We start from the raw sequence: 25807 nt of genomic DNA on the forward strand, positions 1-25807 counted from the left end.
AAGGCCAGCACGTGTCGGGCGGCTGGGGCCGTCGGCGCTCCCTGCCCAGGGAGAACCAGCTGCTCTGACAGGAACGTGCGCTACCGAGGCAGACAGACGAGGAAGTGTGAATCCCAGCACTGTCACTTACCAGCTTTGGGACTGTGCCTTTGTGAGTCTCATTTTCCCTTCCTATAAATTTTGGATCGGACCGTCTACCTTGCAGGGCTGGTCTGATGATGAGAGAGCATTTGTATGCAAAGGGTATAATACAATTCCCGCACCACTATCCCTGATCAATAAACAGCTGCTGATGTGAATATGATAATGGGTGTTCTTATTTAGGAAGCCATTATGATGCCCTGGAGAATACTCGAGACTTCTTCGCATATTTGGGGATTTGGGTGGAAAATCAGGAGGATTTCAGAGCAAGTGTTTGGTGGCAGAGGATGGTTCATGGTGCACACACCTGGCCAGAGAGAGGCCACCTCGTGGGAGACACGTGTCCCTCCACAGCAGCTGATGGCACCGCATCACGTGGCTGATTGTTGCCCTGAGATTATGCACTGGACAGGGCAGCCCTGAAGCAGCCTCTTTCCTCCCCTAGATTCCTTTTCTCACATCTGGCGAGCAGGACTTTCTCTGCTTGCCTTGCCCAAGTGCATGGCTGCGTGCTTTCCAGAATTTTGCATGCATGTGACTGAACTGAGTGTGCATGGATGGACCCCCGTGTCTGTGTGCAAGCAGTGTGCAGGCATACATGTGCTTAGCTATAATTCTTTCGTGAGTTGAGAAGTCTCGGTGTTGGTGAATAGTTTGTTTTCCTCTGAGTTTGGAGACTTGGTTTCCCTGGCAACTGTATGCTTGAATTGCCAGCGACTGAACCCTCCTTGAGACACCTTTGCTCGCTCACCCTGGTGCCCCCTCTCCCAGATCCTGGCCATTGGTCATTGCAGATTTCCATAGCAGGAGTTTTTCTAGCTGTGGAGAGAACCTCTCCTCTCCCTGGGGCTCAGCACTCAAGGTCAAGTTCGGAGGTGAAAGAATGAAAGCTGGAGGGAGGGTCTGACTGATATCACTGACAATTGTCCCTTCCTCCTTTGAAGGAGGTTACTGTTAGCTCACCCGATTTATTTGCAATTTGTGCACTTTTCTTATAACTAACCTCTCCGGCTACATACCACGGAGAGGGGGAAAAAGACAATAATTAAAGTTATTAGCATAGAAAATTGTTACCTATTCAGAGTTTCCTGGTATGAAGGGTGAGCATAATAAGAATCAAACACGATTTCATTTAGTAAAAGCAACTAATGGGGTGAAATAAAATAATGTTTTAGATATAAGGAATGTTACATCAGGAACAGAAATGCTCTCTCTTTTATTGTGTCTGTAGCAAGGAAAGGTCAGTTAAGAATTCTTGGAGCTTTTATCCACCTTGTATTGCCAAAGCCAGAAGCACAAAACAAGGCTTTTGCTGGTCACAGATGCTAATTCATGAGCACATAACTACAGGAGTGAAAGGTGAGTTCCTCAAGAAAGGGAACTGAAAATGCAGTCAGGCAGAGGCCCGTGAGTAAATAACCCCTTTGTCTCAGAAACATAGGTCACATGTTATCCACCAGACCTTGTCCATCTCTATGATTATTAAAGGAGAACACATAAGCCAAAGGAACCAACTACCCCTTCCATGCCATCATGGTCTTCAGGCCCAGTGATCTTGTCTTCCTTTGTGTCTCTGTTCTTCCTTCAGTGCTTGAGAAGACCAAATTCAGTATGGAATTAGTTCTACTTTGGCAGGATTTGGGAGGATTTAAATTTAGGAACTGGGCAGTTCCTTAAGAAAATGTAGGCTTTGGGAGTTCTGTCCAGACAGGTCTGTCTATTCAGATAATCTGGGAGCATCTGCTGGGGCTCTGCCTCCCCGCCCCCCAGCCTTTGGAGTTTGTACTCAGCATTGGAGATGCCACTCATTGGTGTGGGACCACAAGAACAAGGGCCCAGACACTCTCCTCTCAGTTCCTGGAAGTTGAGATCTTGATAATGAAAACCAAACTCCTCAGGTCGACTCTCTTTGGCCCAAGGCTGACAGTAGAGCCGTTTCTCCCTGGAAGGCCTAGAAGTCAGAGGGGAACCTTGTGATGCACAAGGTCGAGCTGGGGAGCATATGAATCTGGGGGTCCAGGGCCCAGGCTGGTGATTCCAGGCAGATGGATATTCATTGGAGAATGGTACCCACAGAGCCTCTGAGGGTCTCATATTGAAAAGCCAAGCGGTGGCTCCCCAAAGAATGACAGCCCCTTAGCCCTAAGGCCTAAGGATAGAGAAACAACTCATCTGCAGGCAAAGTGAGTGTAGGGATGAGAGAAGAAACAAAGCCAACTGACACTTAAGAGGTTGTTCACTCCACGAGGCCATGGGAACACTTCTCCATGCAGTATGGCCAAATTTTCTCCTATGAATTTTCTAGTAACTCACATTATACAGGAAATTGTTAGGGTAACCAAAAATTAGAATTGTTTCTCAATTTCTGTCCCTCACATTGACCCCTGGTTGATATGGGGGATTCTGGACATACACTAGGTAAGGAGGTTGTGCTTCCATCCCCAGGCACGTCTCACACCCACTTGGTCAGAGAAGTTTCCCTCACAACCGCCCATGCCAATGGGATAGAACCCAGCTCATGACCACAGCATGCCTGGGAATAAGCAGATAGCATTTCCTCACCCCAGAGAAGAAGAGGGTAGGGAGCAAAGTCAAGTTTTATTATTAAACAACTTTAATCCAAATGCTGATTATTATTTGCAGTGTCTGAAGGCACAAAATATACCTAAAATGTATGGAATAGTCTAAACAGTTATAAATCCAAAGAGCAAAGCATGAAAAAAAGATACATTCTGAGCTGACACAGAAATCCGAGTTGGGAATTTTTTTTTTTTTCTGGAGAACTTACTTGAATATCAATCATTTCCCCTCATGCCAAGGGTAGGAAATTTAAAAAATAACATAAACATGGTGAAGAATAACACCATGAGGTGTTAAGGGATTTTTTTTTTTAAATATAAGCAGAATACCTTTTCCTCAAAGATGTGCGTGCTCTCTTTCTCACAAGCACACACACACACGCACACACGCACGCACGCACGCACGCGCACGCACACACACACACCTGCTGTCTCTCTCCTCTCCGACACCCATTCTAAGCAAAGCTGTCCAAGAAGACATTCATGGTGTACCCCAGAAGACAGATCATCTCAGCACAAAACAGGCTTGGGAGTGAGATAAGGCAGTGAGACCAGAATTTGATTAAAAAAATAGATATATATGAAAAACTGACCATCCAGGGCAGGGCCCCCAAAGTGCTGATGGAAAGAAAATGAAGCCCGCCCTCCCTCGGGGAAACCGCGGCCCACCCAGGCTTCGCTGTGCGCATGCGCCCGGCTCCTGGCTCTCCACGCTGATTGGAGAAATGTCAATGGATCGCCTCGGTAGCACTAATAATCAGGCCATTCTCAGCTTCCAGAGATAAATAACATAATTATAAACACTCTTCTCCCCGGGGTGCTTTTAGCTGACTATGTGATGCAGCCGTTCCTTTCTGCTCAATCATGTCAGTCAGGACTTCAGGAGAGAAATCAATCCAGGGCTAGTTATCACCCTCCTAAATACACCTCTGGACTAACTCTACAAGGCTAAAGGAGATTCAGTCAATAGTCTTTGTATTTCTGCCTGACCACAGACGGACTCTCAGCTCCTTGATTACTGCCCAGCCCAGGAAGATGGGTGTGGGGCCGGGAGCCCAGCCCTCTGGGTGCCCGATGTGGGCTGTGTTCACTATCCTGGCAGGTTAGGACAACAGAATCACCTTTGTCTTTAGGAGAAGAGCTGAAGGGATACAGCTCAGATTACTCGAACTGCTCTGCTCCTAGTGGTTCCTTGTCTGGTTCTATAGTTTTAATTGCCCCCAGGAAAGACAAGGGAGGGAGGCGCGGCTGTCTGGTTATCCTAGCCTTAAGGAACAGAGCTTCCCAGCAGGTTGGCCAGTTCAGGCATAGTCCTGGGAAGCTCAGAGACCATATGATGCTCCTAGCCAGAGGGGCCCCTGCTATGGGCTGGCTCTCTGCATGAGGGCTTCTGGTCTGGAGAAGGGGGCAAAGCAGGAAGTGAGGACTGAGTTCTGGCCCCTTGGCAGACTGCCTGCAGGGTTTTAGACCTGGAGACACCCTTTCACTTTTGGGGCTGCTTCCCTGGGGGATGAGTTACTTGTCTTCACATCACACCAAATTATGCTGCTCCTTCTCTAGGAGCCAAGGCTCCTTCCTCTCTGAATGAACATGGTCCCTTTGATCTATTCCCAGCACTCGCCATCACCTAGAGCACTGGTCTGCTCACCTGGGGTACGTCCTTCCACTTCTCCAACAGAATCCTTTGGCCTGAAACTACAGGTCACAAACCCAAAGGGATATTCTCCCTCTCCCTGGGCTCACGTCTCACCACCTCGCCTGGCCCACACACCACACCTAGCATTTCTCTACTCCCACGGACAAGGACAAGCCCAACTCTGCCAAGCCTCCAGAGCCAATGATGGGGCCTATCTGCCTTTTCCCATATTCTATCACTTGTTGATTCTTCTAACTGGGGAAAGAAAGTAAAAAACAAGGCCAATAGTATGACCCTAGAGCATGTCAGCATCGAAGCTCCCAGAGACGGTCACTTCACTGGGGGTGCTTCTCTTGGGCCCACAGCACCCAGTGTCATGCGGTGGGTGACCAAGAGGACTGCCCCATGTCCCGGGAGCCTCCTAAGTCCCAGGCTGACAGGAACAGCTGATCACCCTATAGCACAGTGGCCTGGGGTCACGCCAATGCTGGCTCACTGCTGGTCTACCCAAAAGGATTAAAGAGGAACAAAGGGCCAGGAGCAGAGGAACGTGGCAGGAAACCATGGGACATGGCAACAAGCAGCATTTGGGGCTCCTCTAAAGGGAATAGCTGCTCATCTTCCCCTCTCCCCCAGCAGGAAGGGGGTCCTTATCTGATCACCCCTCCTGCCTTCAGAAAGGCCCAGGAACAGGGGGCTTCTTTGGCACTTCAGAATGATCACAAGTAATTTGCCTTTTTATTCATATAGAACAAAATTTACAAAGTCATTCATACAGTTTTTGTGTTTTTTTTTTTTTACTGACTTCGAAAATTGGGAATATTCAAAATACACTTTTACCCCACTCCATTCTGTCATTATTTACACGTATGTACAAGAAAAATGAAAGAGTCTCTGTGTGGTGTGTGTGTGCACATGTGTGTGGTTTGTGTGGTTGTTTTCTTGTATTAAAAAGCTCTGCTGGTCGGGTGGGTGGATGGGCGGGCGGCAGGGCAGGCGGCGCGGTCAGATGGAGGTGCCATGGGAGGTGTCCAAGGCCTCTGGAAGGACGCCTCCCGGCACAGGCTGGAAGGACATGGGGATGGGGGTCTTGACCGGGCTCTGGCGGAACAGCCCCCCGTTGGGCGACCTGTGTTTGCACTGCATGGAGGGCATGGTGGCGGAGCTGCTCAGGGGCAGTGGCAGGTTGCTGCCCGGCCCCGATGACAGTGTCCGGCTGGTGCCGTGGCCGCTTTGCTCGGGCAGAAAAGTGCTGACCGAGAGCTGTGTGTTCTGGTACTCTCGCGTGGGCTCCAAGGCCTGGCTCGGAGCCAGGCCCCCCATCTCCAGGGCCGAAAGCTCAATGGACGCTGGGGAAATCTGCTTGTGGGCAATGTCTTCATCCATTAGGCTGTTTATGCGCCGGTGAACCTGCTCCAAATTCACTTCTTTGTCCTGGAGGGAAAGCACAGGAGGGTCAGGCCGAGCCCTAAGATGAGCCATGGCTGGCTTTCCACAAACTCTGGCAGGCCTGGAGACCCCAGGCCTGTTCAGCCTGCTGGACACTGGGTGAGCGCCCCCCCCAATCCTCCCACCCCACCCCCTCACCTGGATGGCTGGCCCTCTGTTATCTGGGGAACCAGTAGCCTAGGACGCTGCCCCTAGGTAGCACAGACCCAGCAAGCAGGCCGTGGCGACACGTGCGTCCCCTCCTCACTCTGCTTAGAACTCCTGTCACACCCAGAGGCAACCTTTGCGAGAAGATGCCTTGAGGAACCGGCAGAGACAAAAGGAAAATAAAGGAGTTCCCATAGGAATAAAAGGAACTGGTCCTCGAGCCCCTGGTGGGCCCCCATGTATTTGCCATAGAGTTCACAGTGCTCAGAAAGCCTTGTGTGATCATCCATATCGTCCACAAGAGGAGGCTTGGGTTCAGGAAGGTCGGTGGCCTCCCTGGAATCACAGCCCTTGTGATGGGCAGGGGCAGCCTGGGAAGCCTGATGTAGGAAGTGAAGTCCTGGCTGACCCTGAAAGTCCCATTCTCCCTGTGCAAAATGTCCAGAGATGCCAGCAAGCTGGCATTCCCCTGTATCCAAGGCTCATGGGGCTGGTTTCTGGATGAGGAAGATGGTGGGGATGGTGAGGAAAGGGATTTCTCAGGGCTCAGGTGACTTTCCTGATATCAAGAGGGTTGACACCACCAAGAGGGGTGACCCTCACACTTGACTCTTTCTCCATATGGTGAATGGTTGCAAGGAAATGGTTTTGTTTGTATGCTTGAGAAAGAGAAGAAAACAGAACAAAAATCATTCCTTTCAAATAACTTGATGTTTTGTCTACAATATCAAAATAAATCAAGAAGGCCAAACTGCTTAGAAGCTCCTAGAAGACAGAGGATGTACTCGATATGCTCAGTTCCCCCCAAGGAGGTGGGGCGGGAGACCAGGTGTCCACGGAGGAGCCATGCCAGCTCCTCGATGACGTGCTCAAAGTTTCACTCCCATTTTCAGGCAGCATGAGTGCCAATGTGCCAGGCAAGGTCATGCCTACTACCATGCTTCCCTGAGGTCAACTCCTAGAGAAATGCCATGTCAAAGCTCCGCTCTGAGACAGAACACCACGCACGGGCTGTCTAATGGTGACATCCATACAGTAGGAACCTGTCTTGTCGGGTGGTTAGAAATACCACACAAGTGCTTGCTTCGGCAGCACATATACTAAAATTGGAACGATACAGTGAAGATTAGCATGGCCCCTGCGCAAGGATGACACGCAAATTCGTGAAGCGTTCCATATTTTTGCAATATATGTTAAGAAAAAAAAAAAGAAGAGGAAGAAGAAGAAGGTAGCAGGAGGGGAAGAATGAAGGGGGGGAAATCAGAGGGGTAGACGAACCATGAGAGACGATGGACTCTGAAAAACAAAGTGAGGGTTCTAGAGGGGAGGGGGGTGGGAGGATGGGTTAGCCTGGTGATGGGTATTGAGGAGGGCACATTCTGCATGGAGCACTGGGTGTTATGCACAAACAGTGAATCATGGAACACTACATCTAAAACTAATGATGCAATGTATGGGGATAATATAAGAATAAAAAAAATTAAAAAAAAAAAAAGGAATGAACTATGGACACTTGCAGCAAGTGGGTATATGAGGCTAAGCGGAAGAAGCCAGACTGAAAAGCCCACCTATCATATGATTCCATTTATTTGACATTCTGGAAAAGAAAAAACCATAGGGACAAAGAACAAATCAGTGCTCATCAGGGCCTTAGGGAAGGAAGGGGGTTGTGACTCCAAAGTGGCAGCATGAAGAAGCTTGTTTGTCTGGTAGAACCCTATCTTGATTATGTTGGCGATTACATAACCCTAAGCATTTGTCAAGGCTCTTAGTCCTGTATACCCAAAAAAAAAAAAAAAGTGAATTGTACTGAATGTAAATTTAAAAAAAAAAAAAAAAAAAAAGAAAAAAAAAAAAAAAAAGAAATACCACACAATGTAGAAGCCCTGAATGCACTTTCAAAAGAAAAAAGAAGGAACCAGACAAATCTAAGGGCCATTCCAGTGGATGCTCTGAGCTCCTAGGAGGCTGGTGGGAGAGGATTTTTCCCAGGAAGAGGCCACCCTGAGTAGCTGGCATGAACACCCCTCTCTCATGAGTGGTTAACCCCCATGAAGTCTCAACCCAGCCCTCCTCGAGCAAGGAAGTTGCCTCTGCAGTTTACTCCTTGTTCCCAGTGTCCCCTGGCGTGGAGAAGGCAGGGCCACTGCTCTGTCCACACCTTTGCCGAGTTCATGACTGTAGACAGAGGTTGACTTCTGTGGGTCACCTGCCATCTTTCCCAGAACCTTCCCCGAAAAAGAAAACTAACAACCCCCACAGGACAGTAAAGAACTCATCCTGGGCCAAGAGCAAAGCTGAGAATAAGAAAGCCAACTGATTTGAGGATGGAGGATACTATGGGGCGTGGCTCTGTGTCACAGATGGGAACATCGGAAATCACTGGCAGAGCCCCATGGGCAGAGCCGACATTCCAGAGACCTGAAGCCCCCCCACAGCAGAGCTCAGCTCGCTGATGCTGGAAAACCAGCTCCAAGTTGAGGACGCCTCTGGGTGGCAAGTGTTGTGGGTGGCAAGTGTCGTGGGTGACACTGGAGAAAGTGGCTGGAGAGTACCAGGCCTTTACTTAGCCTGACTAAATGTGATGCATGCACTTTCACAGACTCTTTTAAGTCGGTAAAAAATACAAGACGCCAAATTCAAGTTCTCTTAATTACCTTATAGCATATTGATCCAGCTCTGTGCAACCTTGCCTTTTTCTCTGTGTTTTATCTGCTTTGTTTTTATTTTTGCATATGAAACTATTTTTAATAGTTTTTTTTTTTTAATTGCTATATTAGTCTCTGGCTGTTTTGAGGCCACAATGCATCAATTATCTCTTCCTAAGAAGACCATGGTTTGTGTGCTTTGGGGAATTACTTCTTTCTCACTGGATAACAGGTTGCAGGTGCCCTGCCCACCTGTAGCTAAGATGCAAGTCAGGACAATAGGACTGAATCTGAATCCTGAACAAAGAGATAAAAAGAGACAGAAAAGAACTGATTGTCCTTCCAATACAGCAGTAGAACTTCAACAAACTTTCTGCTCCATGACTGTCCTCCTATCTCTTGCCCCCCAGCAAGAGATTGGACAAGCCTGACTCCTGCCCACCACCCATCCTGCTTCTCCAGACTTCTTGTGGTTGCTATGTGCCCCAGATAAACTGCTGATATGGCTTTTTCATCTGCATTGGCCAAAGTCAGTGCCACGGCTATGTTGATAAATATCTGTATCTATCTGTTATTTTCATTTCAAAATATGGGAAGGACACAAGACAAGTATCAGAGATCCTGGAAGCTGGAGAAGTTGAGAGAGAATTTCAGACACTTTTGGGGTTTAATAATATAACCCTCCCTTCTCTTTGCAGATAGCAAAGCTCGTAGAAGGTTGGATGAGCCGGGTGTCCCTGTTGGCAGAGCCTTCAGTTTCCATCGAAGGAAAACCGATGGCCACTGGACTTGGGATAATGAGAAGAACTGGTTATTACACAATCTCACCTTTTCCCCCTTTAGATGTTCTTTCCAGGGCTTTAAGGATCCTTTTGGGGATCGAAAGAAGTCAAGTTTAGGAGTGGACTAATTCAGAGTGGAAGGCAAGCATCTTGGTCCCAGCCCTGTTCACTCTGCTGGTTAGAAGAAAGGACATGACCCCTTTTCTCAGAAAAGTATTCAGGAGATGCTCCCCATTTTGCTGGGGTCTAGAGAAAGAGAAAGGGGACCTTCCTGCCCAAGCAGGCCATAGGGAGGCAGAGAGTTGAGTGGGGACCAAGTGAAAGGAGCCCTCTCTTCCTAATGCCGCAGACACAAAACAGAAGGAGAGCTTTGGGGGAAGACCAACCACCCCAAATCCTCTGAAGAAAAATGTGAGCAAAAGAGGTCTCTGAGATGAAATCGTTCACCAGAGAGGTACGAGGGAGAAAAGGTTTGGAGAGTAGGATTCTCAAAGTGGTTGGCTATAGGCACCGATCTGGCATAATCATCACAGCTGTGAGGACTTGGTCTGGTAATACCAAAGCATCTAGAATAAAAGCCAGCCCAGAGTGTAGGTTGGGGACAGCCCAATTACCCCAGAATCAGTATTTTTGGAGGAAAGAGCTTGAATAGTCTCCTAAATCCAAATAATTTTTCTCGTGCCTCAAGTTAAGGACAAATGAAGCAGCTCCAAGGACTATAAAGCTGTGCGGTGGGTATCGGCTTCCAGTTGAGGTCAGTCATGAGCCCGTAACCGCTCCACGTCAGGACCCAGAGCAAATGTCCGCACCAACTGAACAGACTTTCCAGGGAGACCTTCCCGCCCCAAATGGCAGTCAAGTAATTCACGCTCTCCGCACCAGCGGGACCTCATTCTATTCAAATTTTATGACCGCTGGTAGCTCCAACACAAACTCTGGAGGAACAAGGTGCCATCGCGAGCTGCCCATATTTGACTGTTTAACCAGAAAACAAAATGAGGACAACTAAAGAAAATGCCTCGCCCCCCTGAAAACACATGCAGTCTGGCTCTGAGTCTGCCACGACGTCCCTCAGCTGCCTGCTTCCACAGACGTCTAGGGGTCAGAGCCGAAGTGCAGAGAACTGGAGGAAACCACGTTGTGTGGTAAAGACCGGAAGCATAATCGTGGGTCACCTGGGGCCACAGATTTAGCACACACGAAGTCATTTCCCGTGGCCCCTGGCCAAGGAACGAGGAGGCAGAAATAATCCGCCTGCTCAAGGAAAGAGGCAGGAGTGATTTGAATAATTATCTGTATTTTAGACAAAATGGGACATTCTATTATGTTATGCAAATTCAAATAATGGACTTTTTTATGTGAACTACATCAGTTTATATCCTCATTATCTCAAGTTTTTGGTGTTCAACCGCATGGAAACTTGCTGCTGTCTTCATTAATTTACTGTAGGTAACTGACCTAGTCAAACATCCCTGAATATGACATAAAATTCACAGACTGCATTTATCCATGAATCTGGCTGAATTCTGTGTTTCTCCCCTCATATTAAACATGATGACAGATGCACCAACAGAGGTGACTGGGGACCTTCTCCCAGGCATTGTCTTGCAGAGGGATAAAGTTCTGTAATTAAGCCGCTGTTCACCAATGTGGAAATAATTCAGTGTACTGGAAAACGGTAATTAACTAAACTATCATCTATGTAACAGCCGGTTACACATGGGACTTGTTAGAACAGACTTTGTTTAGTGTCCAACGGCTTTTACTTTAAGTTGGGATGGAACAAAAATAGGATGAGGGACTTCACACCTGACTGGGATGGTTGTAGAAGTGTTCTCCCATTACCACTGAGACCAACTGGGTTGTAAATGAGACCCAACGGCTGGGAGAAATACCATCAGTATGATGTTCTTTAGAACTGCTTCAAAGACTTGCCCAGCCCCAAAGGGCTGGGCTGGAGGTCTGAGACTAGTGGTTGGGTAAGAGCAAAGTTCAACAGTTAATGAAGTGGTCTCAGGAGATGCTGGGCAGTTTTCAGAGCATCATGAGAAAGAGTTCCGGTAGGCTCAGTCATACATTTCGTAAGGGAAGGCGAAAAGAGGAGAGAGCTAATGAACACCTTCTAGCATAGGTGGTAGTAGCAGGTATCCAAGGGGTGTGAAGAGATCTGCTCAAGGTCACATACAACTGCATGGTAAGTAGAGCGTCAGGATCAGAGTCCACATCTGCCTGGCTCCAAAACCTGGGCTCTTTTCCACTATGCCAGGCTGTATGTTCCCAATTGCCCCTTGGAAGGATGGTGTAGACCAGTGGTTTTCATCCTTGGCAGGATATCAGAAGCGTGTGTGGAGCTCTTAGAAATTAGAGTTGTCCAGAGCTACCCAATACTACCCTTTGGGGAATGGAACCCAAGCATCTGTATTTCTAAAAAGCTCCAGGATTAATCACCTCTGATGTGCAGCCAGAATTGAAAGCCACTGATCCAGCTGCAATGATCACACAACAATTTAACATTAATAACGTTTTCTTTATAGGAGCCCAGACTGGTTCATTCATTCAATAAACACTTTAGAGCTCCTACTACCAGATGAGCTAATGTTCTTGGTAAAGCATCCATCTTGGTCCCTGGAATACAGAAGGTACTCAATACTTCAGTTAGATCCATCACCTCGTAACGAGAGGCCCCGCTGTCCAGACACTGGGCTAATTGATGGGAATGCAGAGGTGGAGAAGCGCCAGCAGACTCCAAGCAGGGACAGGCAGGTAAACCATTCTCAGCAATTTGGAATCACAGCCTGCTTGAATGCGTATACACAGGGAGGGCAGGCAGCACATGGAGGTGAGCAGGGGAGGTTTTATAGAGGGGAGTGGTGTCTGAACCGGTTGTGAGGTCCACACTGGGGTATGATAAGCATTCACTGCCTTCCTCCTGGAAGGCCCTGGAGTAAAGGCTGCAACGTACAGTCACTATCATCACCCTCATGCTAAGAGGTCTGATATCGGCAATGTAGCCATTGGGCCAGGCTCGGTTCTCAGCAGAAGAAAGAAACTGGGGTTCAGAGGATGTCAACGCCTAGCTAGGAACCAGGATCCTGGCTCCAGAAAAAGCCCAGCTTACACCTTTCATCCCCCAAATCCTCCGGAAAATGGTAGGTAGGAACCCCTGCACCTGCACACACTGCATGGAAGGCCCAGGGGCAGACACATCATTTGTATTCCAGTTCTGTCCCGGCCACTTCTGTATCCTTTTTCCAGGGCGAAGGATGCCTTCCTCCACTGTTCTTGAAGAGAATCAGGACAGGTAAGAAGACAATGTGTACTTTTCCTGGCACAGACAAAGTGCCATAAGATGTGACTTGTCTTCCCCATGCCCGTGACTGCCCAGCACAAGGTCCTTGGGAGGGAGTAGCGCCTGGGCTGCCATTCACTCAGCACGTCCCGTGGGCAGGTGCTGTTTATGGCCCTTTCCATACCTTCCTTCGTTGAACCTCAGGGCAACACTGTGAGGTTGGCATAAAGGAAGAGGGGTAGGTACAGGAGAGAAAAATCTCTCCATGGAGTTGAAGAAGCATCAGAGGAGTGGAGGCAGAGAAGGGCATGGAGCCAAAGGGAGTGTCCCTCGGAACAAATCTTCCACAGAAAGCAGCTGGCCCACTGGCTGCTAGTCTGCGTGGCTGCCCGGCCACCCCGACCTCCGTCGGCTCCTGTCTGCTGTGGAGGCAGGGCCTGGGGGAGGGCAGGCAAGGCAGGCAGCACAAGCATTCCGAGCCCCCAGCCCCCAGCCCAGCGACAGATGATTCATCCCTCACTCTCCATGTCACCTCCCATTTGTGCAGCTCTCATCTTTATTTCATGAATATTTTATTCTCCGAGCAATGCCTTCCCCCATAAATCAAGGGGGTGGCTCTTTACTGCAAGCACAGAGCCTGCTGCGCTCACCTGCACTGGGTAACTACATAATAGTTGGATTCCTTAGAAAAAATATGAGCCCAAATCCACATGAATATTAAGGGGTTGAATGCACATTACTATTCTTCCTCAAGCAGGTGTCTAAAGTCTGAAGACATCTCAGCACAAGCCATCAAATACAACTAGACCGACACCCAAAGACAGCTTTCTGGCTCTTAAGAAATATGGCCAATGCCCCAAAATGAAGCATTCTAAGATTAACCAGACACTCGCACCTAATTGCAAATGTTGCTCCATAAAACACAGGCAACCAGTACCACAAAGTGGTTCTGGATTAAGTACCATTATTATTTGTGGAAGGCTTCTATTATCCTGTTGTGTCAACCCCTTCCTGGTTCCTATTCCCTATGTGATGAAGTTCCCAACCACTTGGCCTGGTACCAAAGTCCCTCAGAGGAAGCCCCTGCTCCCTGGTCCAGCCTCCTCCACTCACATCCCCTTGCTGATGCTGACACTCCAGCCCCCAGAGCTCCAGGCGGGGGAGGAGGGGGTGAGGACTATTTACCTCCATGCTGTTCACCCTGCCAAAACTTCCGATCTCACCTCCAGCTCTAAGATCTGTACCAACTCTTCAACACTGACTTCTAACACTCCAAGCCCCAAGAACTCTTCACTAACAATTACCCCTGCCCCCTGTGTCCCCCCCTCCACACCCAGGCTCGGCTGGGTGCCCTTTGGTACATCCATGGTACCCTCTGCTCACTTGAGAATGGTCCTGATCAATAAGGACTGCTTTGGTCAACCTCTCTGCCACATCTGCCCCTGCGGAGGCAAGATCCCTGAGGACACGGGCTATGGCCCCACAGGCATATTTATGAAAGGAAGAAGAAGAGGGAGGGAGAAATTTCATTTGAAAATCAGAAACTGCGGTGCCTGGGTGGCTCAGTCATTAAGTGTCTGCCTTTGGCTCAGGTCATGATCCCAGAGTCCTGGGATCGAGCCCCTCATTGGGCTCCCTGCTCAGCGGGAAGCCTGCTTCTTCCTCTCCTACTCCCCCTGCTTGTGTTCCCTCTCTCACTGTCTCTCTCTCTCTCTGTCAAATAAATAAATAAAATCTTAAAAAAATATCAGAAACCCATAAAAATAGGAAAAAGAGGGGATATCTCCTACCATGCAACCCTTCTTAGCAACACCAGAAGGAGCTGGAGGAAAGGCGGCTACTATGCCTCTTCATTGGTCCTCATTCCTACCTGGAAGCAGGTTGGTGGCAGGGGCAGAAATTTCCACATTTTCTAGGTAGGACCAATGTATTTCATCCTCTCCTCTTGTGCCTGAGATCCTGGGCTTATGCAGAAACCAGAAGAGAAGGTGGGATGCTTTACTGGCAAGAAGAGAGCTGTCCCTCGTAGCTAGGTCATTCCTTGGTCTCCTGGTCTTTTCTCTGCGTTTCTCTCTTTTACCTCTGCCTTCTATGTCTCTCCAACAATCTATCCCAATGCCTGTCCTTTTGTCTCTTTCTGTCTCTCTGTCTCTGTCTCTGTCTCTCTCTCACACACACACATACACACACACACACACACACACTGATCATTCATTCTGGGCTGCCCAGGTTAGGCTTGTCACTAAACACTAAACGGGATGTGAAGGGACATGATGACTGGAAGCAGATGAGGACGCCCAATGCAGAGAAGAATGGCCTCTCTGCAACTGGCTCACAAGGGACATTCTGGAAGGCTGAGCCTGGGCACCCTCTCTGCCCATGCCATCCCAGGTCAGCGCCTCCATGATGGTGAGATGCTCACCCACCCAGAGAGCCTCTCCTGCTCCCCTGACCCAAGGGCATTTGCACAGAGGAAATCAGGCTATGGCTGATGGGGTTTGGAGAAAAACCAAACCCAAACCCAAATCCAACAACATGGAGAGTGGACGCAATGGGATCTGGTCCTCTCTGGTCCCACTGGGAGTAGCTCCAGGGCCACCCTACCCTGGGTGTACTCTGATGTTTCTGTACATATGGCCTTGGGCAGTGAGAAGCAGGCTGGTAAACGGGACATATATGTGGCCTTTCCTTAAAGCTACTCATCAGAATAATTCACAGGTCCTCCCCATGACTTTTTCACACACACACACACAAAAATTTCCAGTACCAAAAGAAGTTCAAGCAGAACCATTAACCATTCCTTTCAGTGGCTTTCCCTTAAGTCTCACCCCTCCTTCTCTCCTGTGGCCCAGGGGTGAAAAGGAGAAGGAGGAGGCTGTGGGAGACCCAGATTTGGCACTTCCTTGCAGGGAGGTACACAGAAGGCAGAAGAGGAAGATGGATGTCCCCAGAACATTTCCAACACACTGAGACAAACGGCAAGGTCCTTCTAGCAAAAGCTCAGTGCGATGGCAGAGAGCCTGCTGAATGGAGAGTCTGTCCCCACCCCCACCCGGCCAAGGGCTCCATGACAGACTGATTTATGGGCTGTGGCCAACCAGTCTCTCTAGGCTGCAGAGACGGTGGCCATGGCGACGCTGCCTCTTCGGATTTGGGGCTGGTTACCTTGCTGCCTCTTTGAACTTTACACCTATTTGTTACTGACATGATCTGCTGATGATCGTTCAGAAGCAGCTGAGGTCTATGTAGCACACAGTGGCAGCCCTACCATGTGGGCTTATGGCTGGGCTTATGCCTCCGTGCCTGTGTGCAGGGTTCTGCTGGCAGAATATCAAACGGCCAAGTGGCCCTCCTTGCCACCCTCCTCGGGGAATTGACTCCAGGCTGCCTCAGTGAAGCCTTCATATAAAACAAACAAACAAAATGAGCTTGAAGAAGAGCAAACCCAATGGAAGGAAGTGTCATGGGCAGAATCAGCTCATGGTCAGCACACATAAGGCAGGAAGTGTGCCAGGACCCGGAGTCCGGACAGAGCCTCAGTGCTCCCTGTGCTGGGTGTGCATAGGCTGGGCCCTATGAAGACGAGGGAGGAAAGGGAGGAAGGGAGGCTGGGAGAGGCAGGGGCCGGTCCCTACTTGCATGCTGGAAGAGCAGAGCCCTGTGGCCCTTGCTGTGAAAGCCAAGAGAACCAGGAAGGAAGGAGGTCTCCTCTCTTACCCTACAGTTGTTCTCTCCAGGTCAGGGAGGCACATGGGCGGGGCAGGGTAGGGAAGGGCTCTCTGGCGCTGCTCATGCTGTACCCGCTCTATAGATAAATACAGGACTTTAGTGGCCACGGCTGGTGCCTTGGCCCTCCGTTCAAGCATCAAAACATCCCCTCCATTTGTTCTCTTGCTTTAAAATCGAACTGAAACAACACCACCATCCTACCCACCCACCCCCCAACCCCCCCGCATAAAACATGGCTGTGTGCACACAAGTGACTCCGGTAAATAGTAAGTGGACGAAACCCCTGCCCATGGGATTCTCCTGCCTCCAGGCTGCAGAAAGGGGAAGCAGGACGTGGGGCACAGACCTCTTTGGGGGTCTCCTGGTGGCACCGGTTGCTGTTCCACCACAGCTCCAGGGCAGCCACCAGGCAGGCGAGGAGGAGGCCAATGGCCAGGATGCAGAAGACCCCAGCGAAGCTGTGCAGCTTGAGGGATTTGCCGTTGGCCTGGGCACTGGCAGGGCTGGTGAGGTCACAGCGGCCCATGTGTGGCCACCACTTCTGCTTGAGCACATCGAGGTCCCCGGTGTCCTGCAGCTCCAGGATCCTGCAAGATACCACCCATGTGAGCCCCTGGCCTCCTCGGCATGGTCCTGGGGACCCTGGCCCCTTCCCCAGCATGCTGGCCCTCCCCCAGCCAACGTTGAGCCATGGCAGCTCTTCTGCCCCAGCTGGCCCCTTCCCCAACCCATTCTCCACTCTGCAGGCAGAGTGCTCTTCCCACGGCACACATCGGGTTTTGTCTCTCTCCTCTTTAAAAGCCTCAGTGCTCCCTCCCACCCTGTCTGGTTGCCCACGGATAAAGTTCAATAGCAAAGCACATAAGGACCCTTCACATGGGATCAGGGGCAAAATACAGAACTGGATGAGGCAACACTCAGACCATGGACGTACAAAAATGCTTTCTTTCAAACTCCAGTAACCACAATGTAAGTCTCTCCGACTAGGATTCACCAAATCATTCATTCATTCATTTGCCTTGAGGAGTATCTGCCTTGTGCTATGTACGATGTTCACACTGCTGTGGGTGAGGTCCAGAGACACATACATGGACTTTGAAACAATAATATAGAGACAGAGGCTGTGATCAATACTATGATATGAAGATAGAGGTGCTAAGAAATGGTGCACGGGGAGGGTGGTCCAGACTGGGGCATCCAGGGAGGACCTCATCAAGGAGGGGACAGGGTGAGCACACACCTGAAGGAAGGTTAGTCATCAAATAGCTCACACTTGTCTAGCACATTCTAGGTGCCAGGATATAGCCTAAGCGCTTGAAAGGTAGTGTTTAATTCTCATGTCAACCCTTTGAGATGGTTCCTTCCATTTTTCCATTTTTACAGAGAAGGAAATGGAGGCACAGGGAGGTAAGGCATCTTGCCAAAGTCACTTTGTGGTTGGCAGGGATGGCATTCAATGAGGAGAGACTACAGCCATGCTTGAAAGTCTGGTCTCAGCTACTGGTGCTATAAGTATGAGGGGTGGGTGGGAGGAGGAGGGTGGTGGGAGATGAAGACAGTAAAGCAGGAAGAGCTGAGAATGTGGGCTCAGAGAGGGTGTGAGAGGAATCTGGATTCCATCCTCTTCGCCAAGGTGGGGCAACCCGTGCTGCTCCCGTATTCCCCATGTAGGTGTCTGGATGGTGGTTTTCCTTTGTTGTGGTATTTGAAGGACTCCCTCTGTAATCCAGGGGTCTAGACAGTGAGCTAGTAGTAACTGGTAATCCCCAGGCTCCTCATACCCAAGCTTTTCCTTTTGGGGAAGATGGTACTCTTTCAGCCGGGTTCACGGTGATATAGCCAGGTGATTACACCTGCGGTGACAGCTCTGAGTCCTCCAGGTGTGCACACTTCAAGAGCAGTGGTTCGTTAGAGGCAGGAGAAGCTCACTTCCAACTGGCCAGTTGAGCAGTCTCTGCCCTGGACCTGCATTGCAGGCCAGCTGGGACTACAGGCTGAGGCTGAGCGCTGTGACCATGCATGAGCTGAGAGTGGTGGAGAGGGGAGGTGACAGTCCAGAGGGGGTCCTCTGACCTGTCAGCATCACAGGCCCAGCATCGCATGGCCTCCCCAGATCTCAGCTGAGTGTCACGGGACAAGGGACTTGCCCCTGTTAACCTTGGCTGTCTCATCGTCGCAAGACAGACCCACGACCCTACCAGGTGAGTAAATCCTTCAGGACAGGGGTTGTGTGTTACTCTCCATGGTTTCTCCAGAGCAAGCACAGTGGCGGCCCAGCTTGGGCCATCAGTGAATGTTTGTTGCGTCAATATACGAATGAATGTATTAACTGAATCGTGAAAACTAATCTAAACTAAAATGGTCATGGTGAGATAATGAGATAATGTCTGTTAAGTGCCAAGGACACAAGTCGGCACAAAAGACTTAAAATGCCGCAGGGCACATAGGGGCTTGGTCACTGAGACAAATTCATGATTGACGTGTGCATTTGTGCAGCTTGGGCTTGGGCTCGGTATGCCACTGAGGGCCACAGACCTCTCACATGGCACATCCTGTGATTAACTGGGCAGCTGCAGTGTCCCACTATTTCTGTGTGGCTCTGGACATGTTAGGGAATCTGTCCACCGGCTCATACTAAAAGGCCATCTTCTAAGTCTCTGTTGGCAGGTCCGAGGAAGCTGGGCGTCCTGACAGTTAGAGGAACCCCAGGGCTGGGTATGCAGGATCTCAGGGCTGTGGGAAGCCTTGTGGGTGGACTCCTGGCTCGCCAAGGAGAGACCGCAGAGCTTTGTGTGTATTGGCGTAGATGCTGTTCTGAGGGACATCAGCCCGAACCCAGACCTGCCATTACCTAGCCATGTCAGGAAACCTCTCCACTTCAGCGTTCTTATTACTAAAATCGGAGATTATGGTAACTCCTACCACAGAGTTATTGTGACAAAATGAAAAGAGGGGACACATGGCCACCCCTGAGCTCAAGATCTGGCAAGTAATCAGAGCTCCCTAAAAGCTGGTTCCAGTGGCACGGCCTGACGCCCATGTGGACCAACAGCCCTATCCTGTCCTGTATTGACCTGCGCCGCCTTTCATGGAGACCATAGTAGGGACTGGTCATTTTCCACTGTTTCAATCCTCCTAACAGCCTGTAAAGTAGTTCTTATAATGTCAGTTTTATGTCTTGAAGACCTGAGGCTGAACATCTAGATGACTGGCCCACGGTAGCAATCAGAAAGTAGCAAGGCTGCTCTTCAGAGCTGGGTCATGCTGACCCATGCTCTTTCCAGAACATCAGGCTGGTAAGTGCAGTTAGCCTGCTCTCGGAGAGTTATGTTCTGGTCTAGGGGCCCACGAGACTCTGGCCAGAGCATGGCTGTAGGGTCTGATTCCTCTACTCCTCTGCTCATTGACTGCAGCATTAGGCAGGCTGCTAAGTTCTGCTGATGCTTGCCTTCTTCCTGCTCCTTTTAACTGTATGCGTTTTTATGCCTGATATTATCCCAGGAAGAATGGAAGGCAATTTATAGGAAAACATAGAATAAAATAAAAACAAACAAATCAAAAGGAAATTTTAAATATGTAAGCAACATAGGAAAGATAAAACAAGTCACAGGCACCAAATGAGTCTTAGAACGAGGCTAAACTAATGCACACCAGAATAATCTATACTCCTGCTTATGAATAAGCTGGAGTAGATAATAGCCACTTCCTGAAGCCAGTCGTTCTATTTTCCCAGACAGATATAATTGCAGGTGCTTTCCTTTGGTCAATAGTTGTGGAGCTTACTACACAGTAGGTGCTCCATAAATGGCTATTAAGTTGTTAAACATTTATTGAATGCCTGCTCTGCAGGCCATGGTCCACAAACAGGCTACAGCACTCAACCCCTATCATACACACTTATAAGGTGTAGCCAATAGATCCTGTCCTCTGCCAAAGCAAGGGAACGTATCTGTATTCAAGGAAATAGCTTAATTCCCAGGACTAAGGGAAAGAAAGTCACAGCAGTTCCAGATAAGACTGGGATCTATTTATATAAGACCTTTTTTCTGTAAATGGCATGGAGCATTACTTCCTGGATCTGCCCCCTTCTTGCTCTCAGGCATGTCCCAGCTAGGGCCAGCTCACGGTTCTGTATGCACCATACAACGGAGCCTCTGAAAGAACCACTGGCCACAGTAAGTTGGCAACCCAAGGTCTGAGTGTTCCCTCCAAGTAGAGACCCATCTGCCCAGGTGGGGGAGGGGGGATACTTCCAGCTCAAGAGGGGCTGCAACATAGAGCCAGCTGATGATAATTCTGGAGACCGGCACAGCCCACTGGGGACATTTACTTAGAGTCATAGAGCACACAGCCTTCTCATGAAAGCTAAGAGTAATAACCAGAATAACCAGGAAATTGGACTAGGCACTTCTGTTTATGGTCACTCCTCAGGTTGGGGGAGCAGCCAACAGAGTCTCTATTGTGAGAAATTTTGAGTAGAACCTCAGGGTCAGCAAATTGATAGATAATGAACAGGCCTGTTCCAGGGCAAGCCTGAATTTTGGGACCCCACACCCCCACACCGGTCCTGGTCCACTGCCCTCTAGGGCCACACAAAGGACATGGGATTACTTCTGCACCCAGCAAGCCCTACAATATTGAAAGTGAGCAACCACCCTCTTCCCGCTCATCTCCTGCTCTGGGTTGAATATCCTTAGGTTTCCCCCGATCTGGTTTGAGCCTGCTATTGCCCTGACCCCCTGAACAATCCAGCTGGGAAGCAAGCTCCTTCCTCTCTCCAGTGTGCCAACAATCACGTCAGCGGACTTTGGGAGATCTCTGGACAGTCCAAGTACATGGGGACCCTAAGCTTCCCTCACTGGGGACCCTGTGCTTCCACGACTGCTGTTTTGGGGTACATTGGTGCTGCTGCTACATTGGCCCCACCAGCTCCCCTACCATCTGTTCCAGAAAGGTGCTCACAGGTTGATGGTGTGTGGAATGCCCTGCGCTTCTCATCTCAGAAAACCAACTGGGGGTACACCTCAAGAACACCAATATATTACACATCCTGGAGAGAAGTCATTCCTTCCTCATGCTTTTAATTGGAACAGTTGATAAAACTCTCCCCTTGCTGGGGCGCCTGGGTGGCTCAGTTGGTTAAGCGACTGCCTTCGGCTCAGGTCATGATCCCGGAGTCCTGGGATCGAGTCCCACATCGGGCTCCCGGCTCAGCGGGAAGCCTGCTTCTCCCTCTCCCACTCCCCCTGCTTGTGTTCCTGCTCTCGCTGTCTCTGTCTCTGTCAAATAAATAAGTAAAATCTTTAAAAAAAAAAAACAAAAAACTCTCCCACTGCTTCTCCCTGGTCGTCTCTCTGCTCCAGGGAGCAAAGGGAGGCACAGAATGTATACTTGATTAAATTCTAGAAAAGAAAACCAAAAGCCTCATTTAACTTAATTAGTTCTACCCCTTTTCTGAGTTTTGCAAACAAGCCACTGAAAATTTATATCTTTTCATGAGAAAACTTGAACGAAGGTTCTCTAACCACTCTCGACCCCACAAATGGATTATCCTTACTGATGGGATGCCTGTGTTTACCAGGCAACTGGTATTGCCCCTAAGCCTGGGTACCATGCCAGCTTTTTCACTTGGACACTTCTCCCATTTTGGATTTTGGTGGACCAAGGCAGAGCCTGTCCTTAGGGATTCCTCTCTGGGCTCCTCAGTCCTGCCCTCTTCACTCACCAGGATGTCACCTCACAGACATGTGTGAGTGGTGGGCCCAAGGCACAGACATCCTTGGGAAGGGGAGCCCCAGGTAGCAGGCTGGCTACTGGGAAAGGGCCACTGAGCTGACCCACGCTCCTCACTTCTACCTTATCTGGTAAGGCCGAGACACCTAGTCAAAGACTAAGGTAAGTTTCTCTGGCAGAAACAGTGGGGTGGTGATGACAGACTATTTTTCATAAGGAAGTTGGCCAGGTATTCAGACTGCGCACTTGGAAACTGGATAATGCCCCAGTGTCCTGAGAAGAATGGGCTCAACCAGGGATGGACTCCCACCAGCAAATTACATGGGAAACTAAAAAGGCCAATACACACTAGACACATTTCTAGTGGAGGGTATCCATGTACCTTTGCTTAGGCTAGAATACCCACCCCTATACAGCCCTCCTCCCCACTTCCCCAGACCCTACACCTACCATTTGCTAGTATTAATTAACAGGAAGCTGATCTGGGGAGGATGAGGAGGAGGCAGGTCATGAGCCACTGTCTACTCTGCAGTGGAAGGCAGGTCTCTTGCCTGCCCCAGCAGATAGCATCGGCCTCCTCAGCCCATGTGCCCATGACGACAGGGTCAGCTTCTCTGACCACACTTCTTTTCAAGACTCCACGTTGACTCTTCCCACATTGACTTTTCCCACAAAAGCCAATGTCAGAAGTTCTATTACTTATAATAATAAGTACTTATCGGGTCCTTGTTAGATCCAATTAATTATTCACTTAATTTTCAATAACTGGGCCTATCTGGCTAACTCCTGCTCATCCTTTAGGCCTCAGGTGTCACTTCCTCTGGAAAGTGCCCCCTGGCCTGCCGGGGCAAGGGGGTGGGGGGCTGGCCAGCTGCTTTCCTCTGCCCTCCTCCACCTCTAGAAAATCCTCTCCATTGTACCAACTGCCCCATGCCAGCTCCCCTGCCCACGTCACAGCTCCTACCGAGACTGCGCACCTTCATGGGAAGGGACCACATACTTGCTCTTCTTTACCCCGGGCTGGCGCGGGACTAGATGGGGTAGGGGGAGCTGTGCATGCTGGCACACAGTCAGGGCTGAGGAGACGTGACGAAGAAACAAGTTTGTGTGGGCTCTCGTCACCTAAAAGCAGGCTGTCCTCCAAGCCAACCTCCCCCCACCCGGCTGGTGGTGCTTACCTCTGGGAGAAAAGGTCCCTGTAGGGGCTGCCATGTTGTAGGGCGATGCCATAGCCCTTGCTGCTGACGCTGTTGCCAATGACAGTCACGGAGCAGTCGTCATCCGTTAGGGCTGCGTACTCCACCACCGCCACATCCCACAGAAAGGCGTAGTTCCCCTTCTTTGCCTGAAAGACCAGAAGCACCATGAAGTCAGGCACGTCTGCATCGGTTTTCGGCTGTGAGTACTGCAATGGTGGGATGTGCAGGACCCTCCTCCATGGCCCCCTGCCTGCCAGCCAGCACCGCAAGCTCTCCTCTTATTTTCTGGTGACAAACTCCCCCTGCCGGCTGACGCCAACCACTGTGCTTAGACGTAAAAGGCCACGATGCCGCCTCCAGCAGGCTCCAGGGCAGCTCCCGTCACACAGAGAGGTGGGGAAGGAGAGCGGCAGGTGGGCTCTCCAGCTAGCCTCCTGCTCACAGTGGCAGGGACCTAGTTCTCAGATTACCAGGCTCACCCTGGAAAGTGCAGAAAGGCTGACCCGGAGAATTGAGGTTTTCTGATCAGAGATTTGAGGAGGAGAGCGTAATAGTCCCCATTTAGTATTTCTACTGAGAACCCAACTGAACCCGGCTTAGGATGAACGTGGAATGTGGCCCTAGGTTTAGTGACCCCGAGTGGCCATGACTTAATAATAATGAAGTCACAAACTTGCTATGCACAGGGAAGAACCCATCAAGGACAGGGTCCTGATTATTACAGTGCCAGGCTGCGTTTCTGCCACTCGCCTTTCACTGTCCACACAAGAGTGTCCCCATGCATACAAACATGTACACATACACACATGCATACACACATTTTTATATGCACACATATATGCATGCATGTGCAGACACAAAGGCACACAAGCATACATGTGTGCGGGAGTGCACGAGCACACACATACACACTCTTACACACAGGAGCAGGTTTCTATATCAATGCAATGGCTGCAGATTATCCCATCAGGAATCTGCCCGTGGTCACACTGAAGTCCCACTCCATCACACCCATCCACAGCAGACCTTCTATTTTATCCTGAGCCTTAATTCTGACTTAGCCTGGAGTTTGGGCACTCAGAAGAAAAGTGAGCTGCTTTGCTTCTTGGAAGGAGATGCAAACTAGACATTGTCACTTGACCGGCTTAAAATAGAGCATAATGTTCTTAATGTAGCCAAGTGCCTGGTTTTAATTGTATAGTGAGCACACAGATGCCTCTTTGCCACTCTTCCCCCCTCCCATAGCTCACACTAGGTGCTGGAAGGCCTGGGTCTGGGCTTGGTGGCAGGGCTAAAGCATGGTGGACATGAGGCCACAGTGGCAAGGTAGAAGCTTTGCCATGTCTTCATGGGCATTGTTCTGATCTCTCGCATCTTCTCTTCTGATCTCTCTCTCTGATCTCTCCTCAGTCTTCATGTTCACTGCGACTTTCCACAGAGTGCCATAGTTGCTTAGATGAAGGTAGTCAACATTTTACTTCTTTTAGGACCCAAAGCGCCCATGGGCCCAAACGGCTCATTTTCTCTTCAAAAGTTTTCCATCAAAAGGATTTGTGGGTAGAGTGTGGCATCCCCCTGGCAGGAAGAGGCTGCTCCTAGCCAGTCACACGGTTTTGCCCAAGGAGCTTGTAAGAATTGACCCACGCACCCATGCCACCCGTGGACTCTCACCTCAGGGAGCAATCCAAATATGACATCAAAGCCTCATTCCTTGGCCAAGCCTGTTTCAGAAGTCCGTAAAGGACTTTGACCCTGGTTGCAAAATTACACTCATCTCTCTCCCTCCGCATGGGAATATAAGTCTTTGAAATTTTTTCCTGCTGGCAAACAAGTTTTCTCATGAAAAGATATAAATTTTCAAACTCTTCGTAGCCGAGTTTCTCAGCAAAATGTTGACTTCCGACCTAATATTTTGCTTTGGTCTGACTTTGGAGCATTTCACATCCATGCTCGCAATTCAACATGACAATCAGACATTGTTATTTGTACGATTTCAAAAGGGCATGTCATGTTGAAGGAAGAATTAAGATCAGGTTCGTTTCTACCTTTCAAGTGATGTTCCAAGAAGGAAAAGGAAATAAGCTGGACTCAACTGAGTGGAAACCGACTCTGACAAGAGCCTGGCATGGCCATTCTATGGGGGCACTTTGCTTCCTTCAAGCCACAAGCGTGGGTGGCTCCATTTTGGGCTCAGTGACAGGTGAGTGCAGTTGCATGAAGGAAGCATTTAGCGTCTCACTGGCCTAAGCTGAGAAGATGCTAACGATGTCTCAGCTGCAAACCCCTGCTAACCGGGAAGGCAGTCAAGAAAAGAGGGGAAAGTGGTTCTCTTTCTTGAGCTTCTGAGTGACTCAAGACATTCAATCTCCCCATTTGTAAACAGGGACTAAATGTACCATTATATTTCCTATGTCTGCTTCAAGAAGCATGTGGCTGGTCCCGAATCTACCAGACAGTGCCCGAACAGGGAGACCT

The 25807-nt window shown here is 49.6% G+C and overlaps 1 protein-coding gene and 1 non-coding gene across 2 annotated transcripts in view; one reads left to right on the plus strand and one right to left on the minus strand.

Annotated features, from left to right (window-relative positions):
• Positions 1-5272: 5272 nt before the first annotated feature.
• Positions 5273-25807, minus strand: part of GRID1 (glutamate ionotropic receptor delta type subunit 1) — a 697236-nt gene continuing 676701 nt past the window's right edge. The window contains exons 14-16 of the mRNA XM_044916514.1: positions 23312-23478; positions 16747-16987; positions 5273-5790 (exon numbers count right to left, since the gene is read on the minus strand). Coding sequence (XP_044772449.1) covers positions 5362-5790; positions 16747-16987; positions 23312-23478 — 837 coding nt within the window. The 3' untranslated portion in view covers positions 5273-5361. The remainder of the gene's footprint in view (positions 5791-16746; positions 16988-23311; positions 23479-25807) is intronic.
• Positions 7029-7135, plus strand: LOC123325134. Its single transcript, XR_006540244.1, has one exon. It is a non-coding gene; the product is annotated as a U6 spliceosomal RNA (small nuclear RNA).

The sequence above is a fragment of the Neomonachus schauinslandi genome, chromosome 6 (genome assembly GCF_002201575.2).
Source record: "Neomonachus schauinslandi chromosome 6, ASM220157v2, whole genome shotgun sequence".
NCBI classification, from domain to species: Eukaryota; Metazoa; Chordata; class Mammalia; order Carnivora; family Phocidae; genus Neomonachus; species Neomonachus schauinslandi.